The following is a 14,468-nucleotide window of genomic DNA, read 5'->3' as shown; positions in this document are numbered from 1 at the left end:
TTGTTTCTGACCTGAGTTTCTCTTCTCTGTTTATTTTGGCTTCTGTCTTTCCGATCGGGGCTTTTCTGCCTCCAGCAGTCACTTTATGTGTGAATGAAGTTCTTATTGAACACAGGTATGCAAACCAGCATCTCACAGAAATAATGTGGAGCCCAAGAGGCCAGCAACAAAAAGCACACACTGTGTAATTTCACTCACCTGCGGCTCAGCTACAGCTGCACTGACACCTGAGGACAGAGGCTGGCCAGCCAGCTTTCTCTGTGAAAGGCCACGGCGTAAATATTTCTGCTTTATGGGCCACGTGGTCTCTCTTGCAGCTACTCAATGTGGCCATCTAGTGTTCCAAAAAAAACTTCCTTTACAAAAAACGTGCGGTTGGAGGGACTTGGTCCTGGTGTTTGGCCCTGCTGGGGTAAGGTCTCATTAGTGGTTGCCTGTTAGGGGTTTAGGTTGGGTATCAACTCGGGGAGGCGTAAGGTAATCTAGATTACTGGAAATATTCTACGTCTTGATTTCAGTGGGAGTTACATGGGTTAACTACAAAACGAAAAGAGCATGATCCACCTGAAAGCTGCGTATAGGCCGCGTGTGCATGGGGTCAGGGCTCGCTAACGGGGGACACTCCCTGCAGGAGGACTGAGCAGGACGCTGGCTCTTTCCTTCATGGTTTGGGAGTCCACAGGTCAGGGTCTGTAGGTCTTTTTTAGGGCAACTTCTCAGAAAGGAATCTGCCTGTGTTCTGCTGTGGTGGCACTGGGTTGGAGGAGGGGGAGGGGTCTGGGGGTGCTCCCGTCTGGAGTGGACACTGTTGGGGAGGAGTCTGGGAGTGCTCCTGTCTGAGTCTGGGAGTGCTCCCATCTGGAGTGGACATTGTTGGGGAGGAGCCTGAAAGTGCTCCCGTCTGGAGTGGACACTCACTGAGGAGTCTGGGGGTGCTCCCGCCTGGAGTGGACACTCACCGAGGAGCCTGGGAGTGCTCCCATCTGGAGTGGACACTGAGGAGCCTGGGAGTGCTCCCGCCTGGAGTGGACACTGTTGGGGAGGAGTCTGGGGGTGCTCCCGCCTGGAGTAGACACTGTTGGGGAGGAGCCTGGGAGTGCCCCCGTCTGTAGTGGACACTGTTGCGGAGGAGTCAGGGGGTACTCCCATCTGGAGTGGACACTCACTGAGGAGACTGGCAGTGCTCCCGTCTGGAGTGGACACTGTTGCGAGTCTGGGGATGCACCCGTCTGGAGTGGACACTCACTGAGGAGCCTGGCAGTGCTCCCGTCTGGAGTGGACACTGTTGCGAGTCTGGGGATGCTCCCGTCTGGAGTGGACACTGTTGGGGAGGAGTCTGGGGGTGCTCCCGTCTGGAGTGGACAGTTGGGGAGGAGTCTGGGGGTGCTCCCATCTGGTGTGGACAGTTGGGGAGGAGTCTGGGGGTGCTCCCGTCTGGAGTGAACACTGTTGGGGAGGATTCTGGGAGTCCTCCCGCCTGGAGTGGACACTGTTGGGGAGGAGTCTGGGGGTGCTCCCGCCTGGAGTGGACACTGTTGGGGAGGAGTCTGGGGGTGCTCCCACCTGGAGTGGACACTGTTGGGGAGGAGTCTGGGGGTGCTCCCGCCTGGAGTGGACACTGTTGGGGAGGAGTCTGGGGGTGCTCCCGCCTGGAGTAGATACTGTTAGGGAGGAGTCTGGGGGTGCTCCCGCCTGGAGTGGACACTGTTGGGGAGGAGTCTGGGGGTGCTCCCACCTGGAGTAGACACTGTTGGAGAGGAGTCTGGGGGTGCCCTCGTCTGGAGTGGACACTGTTGGGGAGGAGTCTGGGGGTGCCCTCGTCTGGAGTGGACACTGTTGCAGAGGAGCCTGGGAGTGCTCCCGTCTGGAGTGGACACTCTTCTTGGGTTCGTAGCCACACCTGATGTCCTTGGGTTCTTACCTGCTTGCTTCACCTTCTCCAGAGAGTTCCTGGTAGTCCACTGGCCACGGGGAAAGGCCATTTCCAGCCTGTTGGGGTCAGGAAAGTGACTTGGGGTTGGCCTGCCCCTCTTCCCGTCTCACCTGCATGTTAGCCTCGTTCTGGCTCTGCAGTGAGGACCAGTCCTCTCTGTCCGGGTTCTGCACCTCTAAAACCAAGTCTCAGCTTTCCTTAGAGGGCTCCACCAGCCATGACTCTGTCACTTGCTTTCATCAGCAGCTAAAATTTCAGTGACATTTTTTATCTACTCTTAGCTTTTGTCTTTATCCTTGGCGGTTTGTATCTTTTTAAGAGAGCAGAGATAAGCATGTATATTCCACAAGGGGACAAAGATAACCATTTACCTTCAACTTACCTTTCTTTTTTGGAGACAGAGTCTCACTCTGTCACCCAGGCTGGAGTGCAGTGGCGTGATCTGGGCTCACTGCAACCTCTATTTCCTGGGTTCAAGTGAGTCTTGTGCTTCAGCCTCCCGAGTAGCTGGGACTAAAGGTGTGCACCAGCACGCCCGTGTAATATTTGTATTTTTAGTAGAAACAGGGTTTCACCATGTTGGCCAGGCTGGCCTTGAACTCCTGACCTCAAGCGGTCTGCCCTCCTGGGCCTCCCAAAGTGCTAGGATGACAGGTGTGAGCCACCGTGCCTGGCCCAACCCACCATTTTTAATGGGAGGTAGGCTTTATTATTTTAATTTTTATAAAGTTGTTACAAAATACTGCAGATATGCAAAAAAGTGTGATGTTGCCAGGAATGGTGGTTGGCACCTATAGTCCTGGCCGTTCGGGAGAGGAGAGGAGATGGCTGAGCCTCGTAGTTCTAGGCCAGCCCAGACAACATAGCAGGACCCTGTCTCTAAAACAAGTAGGCATGACACAGCAAACAGGCATCTTAACTCGAACCCAGGTTATATAGTTTTAACCCTGGTTAGCCAGAACACAGGTTAGCTGCACACTACCGGCTCTGTTCACATTACCCACGTGTGCTCTCATTTCACCCTCTCTTTTCTTCAGAGATAGCTACTTTTCTGAATTTTCTTTGGTACTTATACAATATGTAGTATAATTTTGCTTGACTAAATCTCATAAATGGCATCACACCAGGATTCCCCACCTTTCTTAATTTGAACAACATTATGAACGTGAGATTCATCGGCGTGAGTGGGTGTCGTTCTAGTTCAGTCATTGACACCACCGTTGATTTCCCCGTGGCTGAGTGACAGCTGGGTCGGGTGTGATTGCTGGCTGCTACATACAGCACTGCCGAGATCTGAAGACGTGCAAGTGTGGGGAGCCCTCGGGGACCCCTGCCTGCCAGGGGAGCTGCGTGTCCACCTGGGCTTCCCAGCATCCAGCCTCTCTCTGTGGTTTTCACAGCTTCCTGATTTTGGGTGAGGTTGTGAGGGCATGGTTTTTTGAAGTAAACAAGTGGATTTGAAATAAAACACACAAAAGCCATTTTTAGCAACAGCTGCTAAGTTGTTATTCCTTTTCCCCACCCACCCCCAAACACACGCACGTGCTTTTCTCCCTGATTCCAGAGTGGAGATGAGACTTGCCCAGCTGATGTGGTTGGTGGGGGTGTCTCTCCCGTGAGTCTGGAGCAGGCGGTGATTTCAGTCGCTGGACCCCGACTGTTGCGGTTGGCAGATGACTCCTCCCAACCATTCTGTGCTTGCGTTTCTTGTGGTGTGGTGTAGCTCTCTTAGGGAGGAACTTTCTCTACATAAAGGTTTTGAAAGGAACAGAACAAAATTCCAAGTGGAAGAAAAACTGCTGAGTCTCAGAGATCGATGAACACGTGCCAAGAGCTGAGTATCTGCTGTGCTGGCTGTGCGGGGCGCGCAGCAGGCCTGCGTGTTGGCCGGTTGTGCCTTGGAGCCCAGCACCAGGAGACTGGGCACCCTCTCAGTTCCTTGTTTGGGTTCTCGTGTATGTGGCCTCGTGCAGGAAGGTACATTGGAATTCTCCTGAACAGCAGCAGCCGTGAGCCTGGTCTACACAGGTGAGCAGCCGCTGTTTGATTTAGCATCTGTGGTGATGTGTTAGGCATCTTCATTCTGGCTCTCAAAGAAGAAGGAAATTAAGATTTTATTTTTAACTAAAATAAGTGGGAGAGTTACAGTTCTGCTGTGGCCAGGTAGTGCCACAACAGCCTGTCCTGCTGATTACAGTGAAAAACTCTGGACAAAATGCAGAAAACAATTCTTGGAGGACTCTGAAAATAAAGCCAGTAGATTGTGGATGGGAGTCTAAACGTGGAGCCGCCACCCACGAGGGTTCTGCTTCCTGCTTTTCCATTTTCTTCTGTTACTCACGGCCTTGCCTTGATGGTAGCCCAGTTATGGAGCAAAAACCCTGATGGGAATCCTCCAAAACCACCAGAAGAAGGGCCCCCAAGGGCCAGAGAGAGTGTGTGGATCTCAGGGAGGAGAGAGCCAGGGAAGTAGATGCACGGATTTTGTCTGTGAACCTGTACAAGGCTCAGGACAGACCCAGAGCCGCATAACAAAGACTTTGAAACTGCATTAAGATTCATACTTCAAGGCCAGGCGCGGTGGCTCACACCTGTAATCCCAACACTATGGGAGGCTGAGGCAGGCAGATCACAAGGTCAAGAGATCAAGACCGTCCTGGCCAACATGGTTAAACCCTGTCTTTACTAAAAATACAAAAAAAATTAGCTGGGTGTGGTGGCACGCACCTCTAGTCTCATCTACTCGGGAGGCTGAGGCAAGAGAATCGCTTGAACCCGGGAGGCAGAAGTTGCAGTGAGCCGAGATCATGCCACTGCACCATAGCCTAGGCAACAGAGCAAGACTCTATCTCAGGAAAAAAAAAAAATTCAAACTTCAGGCTGGGTGCAGTGGCTCACACCTATAATCCCAGCACCTTGGGAAGCCGAGGCGGGCGGATCACATGAGGTCAGGAGTTCCACACCAGCCTGGTCAACATGGTGAAACCCCGTCTCTACTAAAAATACAAAAATTTAGCCAAGTGTGGTGGTGTGTGCCTATAATCCCAGCTACTCGGGGGGCTGAGGCAGGAGAATTGCTTCAACCCGGGAGGCAGAGGTTGCAGTGAGCCGAGATCACGCCATTGCACTCCAGCCTGGGTGGCAGAGTGAAACTCCATCTCAAAAAAACAAAACAAAGATTCAAACTTCAGCTGAAATCTCAGACTGACTCCTGAGTGGTGCATGTTCAGGGCAGAGCAGAGCATCAGAACCAAGGCTTTGAAAACAGAGAAACTGGAATCCACCATCCACAGACACAGACTTGTGGTCTCAACCCAACCAGCTCAATCACCTGCTAAAACGAGGCAACATTCTCCGGAAAATTATACCCTAAACCCAGCCATTAGAAATGATCACAGTGGATACAAATGGTCTAAATACAACAAGACAGACTGTCCGATTGGATGGAAAGTCCAAGACCCAACTCTGTGGTGTCTGCAGGAAAAAGCCACTTTAAATATCAATCCTTAGATGGAAAACAGAAGGTTGGCCTGGGCGAAGTGACTCACACCTGTAATCCCAGCACTGTGGGAGGCTCAGGTGGGAGGACTGCTTGAGCACAGGAGTTGGAGACGAGTCTGGGCAACATAGTGACCCCGTCTCTACAAAAAATTTAAATTAGGTTAGTGTGGTGGTGCACACCTGTGCTCCCAGCTACTCAGGAGGCTAAAGTGGGAGGATTGCTTGAGCCTGGGAAGCTGAGGCTGAAGGAAGCTCTGAGTGTGCTGCTGTAGCATAGCTCAGGTAATAAAGTAGCAAGAGTTTCTCAAAAAATAAAAAAGGCCGGGCGCGGTGGCTCACGCCTGTAATCCCAGCACTTTGGGAGGCTGAGGCGGGTGCATCACTTGAGGTCAGGAGTTCGAGACCAGCCTGGCCAACATGGTGAAACCCCATCTCTACTAAAAATACAAAAATTATCTGGAAATCACTTGAACCCAGGAGGCAGAGGTTGCAGTGAGCCAAGACTGTGCCATGGCACTCCAGCCTGGGCAATGCTCATATTAGAAAATAAAACAAGTCTCAGATCAGTGACCCAAGCTTCTATCTTAAGAAGCTAAGAAAAGAAAAATAAAACCCAAAGCAAGCAGATGGAAGAAACAAAGAGCAAGAATCAGTGAGATTGGAAATGGAAAGCAAGAGAGAAAATCACCGAAACCAAAAGCTGGCTCTTGGAAGACGTCAGTAGAATGAAAAATCCTCCAGCCAGACTAGTGTAGAAAAGAAGAGAAGACACAAACTACAAATACTAGACATGAAAGAGTGCACAGGTCTACAGACCCTACAGACATAGAAGGACTAACAAGGAAATATTTTGAACAGCTTTATGCCCATAAAATCAGCCACGCAGATTAAATCGACAAATTCCTTGAAAGGCACAACCTACCACAGTTCCCTAAGATATAGATTATCTGAATAGCCGTATATCTACTAAAGAAATTGAATCTGTAGCTAAAATCCTTCCCATCTGGAGAACTCCAGATCTAGATGACTTCACTGGGGAATACTTCCCAACATTTAGGACAATAAGGACAAAATATGCTAATTTTACACAAACTTCTCCGGAAAAGTAGAAGAGGGACTATTTCCCAGTTTAGTTTTTGACGCTAGCAATACCCTAATACCTAATCAGACAAAGACATTACAAGAAAGGAAAATTTCAAACCAGTCAGTCATCATTAGAAACATACATATCCTCAATGAAATAGAGATTTGAGTCCAGCAATATATGGAAAAGGATAATACATCGTGGTCAGTGGGATTTATTCCAGGAGCAAAGCTGTTTCAACAGTTGAAAATGAGTTGATGTAATGTTCCATATTGACAGACTAAAGAAGAAAAGCCATCTGATTATCTTAATAAATGCAGAAAAAGCATTTGACAAAATTCAGCATCTGTTCATGATAAAAACTCTCAGCAACCAGGAGAAGAGAACTTTCTAAATCGAATAAAGGACATCTGTACTAAAAAAATTAAACATCATGCCTGATGGTGAAAGACTGAATATTTTCCCTTGAAGATTGTGAACAAGCCAGAGTGTGTGTGTGGGGGGGGTTGTTTGTTTGTTTGTTTGTTTTGTTTTGTTTGAGTCGGAGTCTTGCTCTGTCGCCCAGGCCGGAGTGCAGTGGCGCGATCTTGGCTCACTGCAACCTCCTCCCCCCTGGGTTCAAGCAATTCTCCTGCCTCAGCCTCCCGAGTAGCTGGGATTACAGGCGCCCACCACCACACCCGGCTAATTTTTGTATTTTTAGTAGAGACGGGGTTTCACCATCTTGGCCAGGCTGATCTTGAACTCGTGACCTCGTGATCTACCTGCCTCGGCCTCCCAAAGTGCTGGGATTATAGGCGTGAGCCACCGCGCCTGGCCAAGTGTGTGTTCTTACCACTCCTTTTCAGCATCATATTGGAGGTCCTCATCAGAGCAGTAGGGGAAGAGAAAGAAAGAAAAGGCATGCAGATGGGAAAAGAAAAAATAAAACAGTCTCAATTCACAAACATGATTATCTAGATGGAAAATCCTATGGACTGTATAAGACAACTACTAGAACTTATGAATGAGTTTATCAACATGCAAAAATAAACTGTATTTGTCTATATTAGCAAAGAAGAATTGGGAATTGAAATTTAAAAGTAACAGCAATTATAATAGCATCCAAAACTGCGAACTTGGCAGTTCCCAGGCCACTCACACTTCTGACCAACTGGCTACAAGTTCAGGGGTTCCTGTGACCCCCTCAGATTCAATATTCTAGAATAACTCACATTTGTACTACAAAGGATGAAAATCAGCCGGGCACGGTGGCTCACGCCTGTAATCCCAGCACTTTGGGAGGCCGAGGCAGGTGGATCACGAGGTCAGGAGATTGAGACCATCCTGGCTAACACGGTGAAACCCCGTCTCTACTAAAAATACAAGAAATTAACCTGGCATGGTGGCGGGTGCCTGTAGTCCCAGCTACTTGGGAGGCTGAAGCGGGAGAATGGCGTGAACCCGGGAGGCGGAGCTTGCAGTGAGCTGAGATCGCGCCATTGCACTCCAAAGCGAGACTCCGTCTTAAAAAAAAAAAAAAAAGGATGAAAATCAGGATCAGTCAAAACAGTCAAAAGAAGAGACCCACAGAGTAAGGTCTGGCATGGTCCAACCATGAGGCTCCTGTGTCCTTGAGCTATGCCATCCTCCTTGTGGGTGGCAAGCCACCCAGGTGCTGAGGCAAGAGACCGAGGACACAAGGTGTTCCAGTGTAATAAAGAAAATATATAGAATAAGAATAGTTATACTGGAAATAGAATATAGATATGATATATGAATATTATTAATCATTAGTTTGTAGCATTACTCTTTATTCCAATATTATAATAATCTCTGTTCTACAATTATAACCTGGGAAAAACCAGGCCATACAGAGATAGGAGCTGAAGGGACACGGTGAGAAGTGACCAGAAGGCAAGTGTGAGCCTTCCGTCATGCCCAGACAGGGCCGCTAGAGGGCTCCTTGGCCTAGCGGTAACGCCAGTGCCTGGGAAGACGCCCGTTACTTAGGGAAAGGGAGTCTGCCTTTCCCCCGGGGAGTTAGAGAAGACTCGCTCCACCACCTCTTGTGGAAGCCCTGACATCAGTCAAGCCCGCCCGCAGCCATCCGGAGGACTAAACGTCTCCCTGTGATGCTGTGCTTCAGCGGTCACACTCCTGGTCCACTTTCATGTTCCGCCCTGTACATCGGGCTCTGCCTTCTAGATAGCAGTAGCAGAATTAGTGAAAGTATTAAAGTCTTTGATCTCTCCAAGAAATGCATATAAGAAATAATGATATAAGCTGTCCTCTCTCTCTCTCTCCGCCTCGGCTACCAAATATGGAAGGGCCCCCTGTCCGGTGGACATGTGACTCGCGTGACCTTACCTATCACTGGAGATGACTCACACTCCTTCCCCTGCCCCCTTGCCTTGTATCCAATAAATAACAGCGCAGCCAGGCATTCGGGGCCACTACCAGTCTCCATGACTTGGTGGTAGTGGTCCCCTGGGCCCAGCTGTCTTTTCTTCCATCTCTTTGTCTTGTGTCTTTATTTCTACGATCTCTCATCTCCGCACATGAAGAGAAAAACCCACAGGCCCAGTAGGGCTGGACCCTATACCTCCTGGCACACTGGTGTGTGTTGCCCCCCAGGGACGTTTGCCCGAACTTTGGCCGTGTGATCCAACTCGATCTCTAGCTTCCTCCCCTCCCCGCAGGTGGGAGGTCGGGCTGACACCCCTGGCTCTAGTCACATGCTTGGTCTTCCCCGGATGGCCAGCTTCCTCCTGAAACTTCTGGGTTGGGCCTTGCCACCAGGAGTCACCTGCTAGCATAAACCCAAGTGAATCGCACCATAAATAAAAAGATACTTCCAGGAGCTTCTAAGAGCTTGAGGGCTTTCTCCTGGGAACTGAAGACAAGACCAGCTAAATTCTTTACTACGCGACACGGCGGCAGCAAGTGCTAGTGAAGACAGGCATCCAAGGAAACTCATTCTACGGGGCATCCACGGAAACTCATTCCACGGGGCATCCATGGAAACTCCTTCCATGGGGCATCCACGGACACTCACCACTGATGAGAATGCAAAACACGGGGCATCCACGGAAACTCGTTCGCCGCTGGTGAGAATTCAAAACACGGGGCATCCACGGAAACTCGTTCGCCGCTGGTGAGAATGCAAAACACGGGGCATCCACGGAAACTCGTTCGCCACTGGTGAGAATGCAAAACACGGGGCATCCACGGAAACTCATTCGCCATTATTGAGAATGCAAAGCACAGCAGCCGCTATAGGAGACAGTTTGGTAGTTTCATATAAATGTGAGGATACATATTCCGTAAAACCTACAAATCCCATCCCTAGGTATTTAGCAAGAGGGATGAGAACTGTGTCCACGCGAACACTGGGAGATGCGTATTTATCAAGTAGCTTTATTTAGAATTGTCCCCAGTGGAAACAACACAAATACCCTTCGACTGCTGAATGGATGGAGACACTGGGAGGCCTCCACGAGGAGACACTGCGAGGCCTCCACAAGGCAGCCAGCACTCGGGAGTCGAGGCAGAGACCTCCGTCACGCCACCGTGGGGGAATCTCGAGTGTGTCACCCCATTGAGGGAAGCCCCCACACTCTGTGCCTCCATTTATGTGACATTTTGACAAAGGTGCAACCATTGGGACAGAAGACGGGAGCGTTGCCAGGACCCAGTGGTGGGAAGAAAGGAGGATCGAAAAGGCTGCCAGGGGCATTGGAGGTTGGGATTGTTCTGTTTCTGTGGTGGGGGTGAAAATGCTAGAGGTGTGCACCAAAAAGGGTGAATCTGCCTCTGCATGCAGGTGACAGCGTGATGTAAACAGAAGGCTTTTCTCTCTAGAGCCAACCAATTTCCAGAAGAATCTGCCTGCATGCAGATGACAGCGTGATTTAAAAACAGCCTTTTCTCTCTAGAGCCCACCGGTTTCTGGAAGATGGAAACCACAGCACTCACTGGGGCTCTTCCTGGGCTCTTTCCATGGCCGTGTGGGGCTCTGCTGACCACATCCACGCGGTGAGCCGCTCTGGCTCCTCACCTGGGCCTCGTGCGACCCGGCAGTGCGCGCTCCCTGTCCTAGGCGGTGACTCAGCTGTGGAGGTGGGCGTTTGACGGTGGTGGCTCCTGACCCTCTCGGTGGCCTTTTTAGGAAGCCCGCTCAGGTTGGTGTCTGGCACGCCCTTTGGCGAGGGGTACCGACGCTGACGTTGGAGATAGAGTAGGACGCTGGTGAGCTGGTCCGTGAGCCTCAGTGGCAGGTGGGAGCGGTTGGAGCTCCCCGTGGTGAGTGCCCAGGTCTGGTGGGGTGGCTGCCTGCGGGCCTCCCCCTCACCCACGTTTCGTCATCAGCCAGCCCTTCGCCGCACATCTCTTGGACGGTCAAAAAACGTGTGCAGCTGGTGCCAAAAGCAGCACTTTGCACAGCCCAGCCTGGGAAGGAGAATGGAACCGTGTGACCGGGCAGCAGGCGGGGCCTCCTCCTTGGCATTCCCTGGGGGGCTTGGCCAGGCCCACAGAGCGGGGACTGATGGAGCTGTTGTTTCAGGGCCACGCTGCACCTTACAAAACGGTCTCCGTCCGCGCGGCCATCCCGTCCACCATCCTCCGGCTTCCAGCTGCGGCTTTTCACGGAGTTTTTGAGAAATATCCGGAAACTCTGGTGAGGGTGGTGCAGGTGGGTCACTTTTCCAGACAACTCTTCTAGCTGCTGTGGGTCACCCTGGGGGGGCCTGGGCACTGGTTTGGGATTTGAGTGGGTTTATTGCCCGCTTACTTTCTCAGTTCTCAGCTTTACAGCCATGAAGGTGATTTCAGAGGAATAGAGAAATCGACTTCATTGGCGGGACTTACCACTGGTGATGTGGGATTCTGAGTGGGTTCGGGAAGAACTAAGGTTATATTTTTAAAATTTGTAGGCCGGGCACGGTGGCTCACGTCTGTAATCCCAGCACTTTGGGAGGCCAAGGCGGGCAGATCACAAGGTCAGGAGATCGAGACCATCCTGGCCAACATGGTGAAACCCCGTCTATACTAAAAATACAAAAAATTAGCCGGGCGTGGTGGCGGGCGCCTGTAGTCCCAGCTACTCGGGAGGCTGAGGCAGGAGAATGGCGTGAACCCGGGAGGCAGAGTTTGCAGTGAGCCGAGATCACGCCACTGCACTCCAGCCTGGGCGATAGAGCGAGACTCTGTCTCAAAAAAAAAAAAAAAATTGTAATATATATCTTAAAATAAAAATGAATGTTCACAACCTCAAAGAGGTCTTAAGATCCTTCACTACCCCCCAAAGAGATTTTTACATTTTTATTAAACTTCTCACTTTGGAGTAACTTTAGATTATAGAAAACGCAAAAACAATGCAGTCTTCATGTGGCCCTCGCCCCGTTCCCCATGATGTGAACATCTTACATGACCGTGGTGAGGTGTCAAGTCTGCGGAGTTCTTCACCCTGAGAGAGTTCGATCTGTGGTGTCTGCGGGGCTTGGGGCACGGTTCTCAGTGCTCTGTGTGGTGCTGCCGGGGGCCCGCCCTGTACCCCGGGCCGGTGGTCACTGCGCAGCTGGCGTGTTGTTGCAGATCATCATGGTGCGGCTGCAGAGGGTGACCTTTCTGGCTCTGCACAACTACCTGGGCCTGACCACAGAGCTCTTCAACCCTGTAAGTGGAAACCAGCTCACAAAGCCCCATGTTGCTCCATGCAGCTGGCATCAGGACAGCTGTTGGTTGGCACAGCAGGCACCCAGTGCCTGGTGGGGCAGTGCCAGCAACAGCTGTGGTCTTCCCAGTTGCTGGTCATTAGGACTTTGGAGGGGATGGTCATGCTGTGTTTATTTTCCTACCTTAAAGCACCTGCTAGTCGATTTGGAGGCTTGATTCTCCTGGGGCCTTGTGTTCCAAAATCTCTGATCCGTTGGGACTTGGGAAAGGTGGAATTCCTTCTCCGATGCTGGAGTTGTCCCTCTGGAGGGACACGGTTGTGAGCAGCCGCCTGGTGCCCCTGCAGCTCCCGTTCAGGACTGTGATGAGTCTTCCTTTGGTCACCTGTGTTCTGTAGGACATCGGCAGCCACACACACGCTCCTTCCCTTTCTGGCCCTGCAGGCTGCACACCAAGCTGACAGCCCTGTCAAGCAGAGGCTGCCCCTCCCCATGCCCAGTCCCTACAGCCATGTCAAGCAGAGGCTGCCCCTCCCCATGCCCGTCCCGTGGGGTCCCTGTTGCCAGCACTCCCTGTGTGTTGCCCTTGACTGCTCCTCCTATCTGAACCGGGTGGGGCGGAGCTGACCCCGAACTGTGACCCGTTTGGAGGGTACAGCGCGTTGTCAAGGGCTTGAGGCTATCAACCCGGGCTCTCCCTACTCCCAGTAGTGTGACCCTGGGAGGCACTTGGCCGGGACGTGGGACGGTCCCCACCTAGCCAAGCTCTCGTGGGAACCGAGTGAGACCAGGGTTTCGTGCCCTGCTCCATCCCCACTGCCCGAAACAGTAGCCTGATACGTGGAGGGCTCTCTTTAGTCATGGGGCAAGTGGAGCTCGGTTAGTAAATGCCCAGCACGCGTTAGTCTTTAATATGTGCATTTCAGTTGGAAATTGTAATTCTGATGACATTTTAGGGCTTGTCGTCTTCAGTTGTTGACATTAAGGGAGTATCTTTTTGTTTTCTACATTATTTTTTGTTTTAATGAAGAGTATTAAGGTTCTGAGAATTTGGGGCATTATGTTGACTTGATAAAGTGTTTGAGACAGGGCCTAGGGTAAAAGCAGGCTGAGCTTGGTAGCCTTAAACAGACCAGTCCTTTTCTTGAATAACTGGAATTCTGGGTTGATGATCAGCCTCTTCCCATTGCCTGAAATGCAGCCTAAACTTTGCCTTGAGGGGCCCACACCTGTCACACCTTTGAGGGGCCCGCACCTGTCACACCTTTGAGGGGCCCGCACCTGTCACACCTTTGAGGGGCCCGCACCTGTCACACCTTTCAGAGGCCCACACCTGTCAGTGGGTGTGGGGTGTTCCTGGGATGGCACTGAACTTCCTTCTTGTGTCCCAGGAGAGCCAGGCCATCCCTCTCGTGTCTGTAGCCAGTGTGGCTGCTGGGAAGGCCAAGAAGCAGGTGTTCTATGGCGAAGAAGAGCGGCTTAAAAAGCCACCGCGGCTCCAGGAGTCCTGTGACTCAGGTACTGTCCTGCACCAAGGAGGGCAGTGTCCAGCCCCAGAGTCCGGGGGATCCTGCCGCCACTGCTCAGGTCACCCCAGGTCATCTTGCACGTGCCTGAGGCCACTTCACACATCCCCGGGTCACCTCACATGGCCCAGGTCACCCTACAAGTCCCACCTCACATGCCCCCCAGGTCCCCTCACGTGTCCCCATCTCCTCACATGCGGGCTGGATGTCCTCAGACATGCCCAGGTCTCCTCACACTGACCCCAGGTCTCCTCACGTGTCCCTGTCTCATCACGTGTCCCTGTCTCATCACACTGTCCCCGTCTCCTCACATGAGGCCCGGATGACCTCACACAGGCCCAGGACCCTTTGCCCTCCATTCTTTAGTTGCTCCCAGAATTCTCCCTGCGTGCTTGGCCTGGGCCAGGTGCCTGGTGGGGAGCAGGCCTCCCGCGTTGAGCTCTCACGCGCTGTTCTGAGCGCTAACTGGGGGGCCTGAATCTGAGGAGGAAGCGATCAGGTGCGGCATGCACCGCATGAGTCACCCCAGGACGATCTGTGTGATGGAGTTAACAGCCACGCTACAGATGAGGTGCACACTTGGTTATTTATAGCCCATCATGTTCCCAGAAGAGTTGAAGTGACTAACAGAAGTATGTGAAATTAAATGAAGCAATGCTGATGAGAGTGAGGAGGGAATGGAGTGAGCAGAGTGGAGTGAGTGAGTGGGGGATGGAGTGAGCAGAGTGGAGTGAGTGGGGGATGGAGTGAGCAGAGTGGAGTGAGTG

General features: G+C 51.6%; 1 protein-coding gene across 1 annotated transcript in view; it reads left to right on the top strand.

The window, feature by feature from the left end:
- Window positions 1-14,468, top strand: part of PNPLA7 (patatin like phospholipase domain containing 7) — an 80,889-nt gene that overhangs the window by 14,857 nt on the left and 51,564 nt on the right. The window contains exons 10-12 of the mRNA XM_058445932.1: window positions 11,065-11,193; window positions 12,096-12,176; window positions 13,567-13,936. Coding sequence (XP_058301915.1) covers window positions 11,065-11,193; window positions 12,096-12,176; window positions 13,567-13,936 — 580 coding nt within the window. The remainder of the gene's footprint in view (window positions 1-11,064; window positions 11,194-12,095; window positions 12,177-13,566; window positions 13,937-14,468) is intronic.

The sequence above is a fragment of the Hylobates moloch genome, unplaced genomic scaffold (genome assembly GCF_009828535.3).
Source record: "Hylobates moloch isolate HMO894 unplaced genomic scaffold, HMol_V3 SCAFFOLD_10, whole genome shotgun sequence".
Taxonomy (NCBI): Eukaryota; Metazoa; Chordata; class Mammalia; order Primates; family Hylobatidae; genus Hylobates; species Hylobates moloch.
Note: the sequence above shows the minus strand (reverse complement) of the source record. Positions and strands in the feature narration are given on the sequence as shown.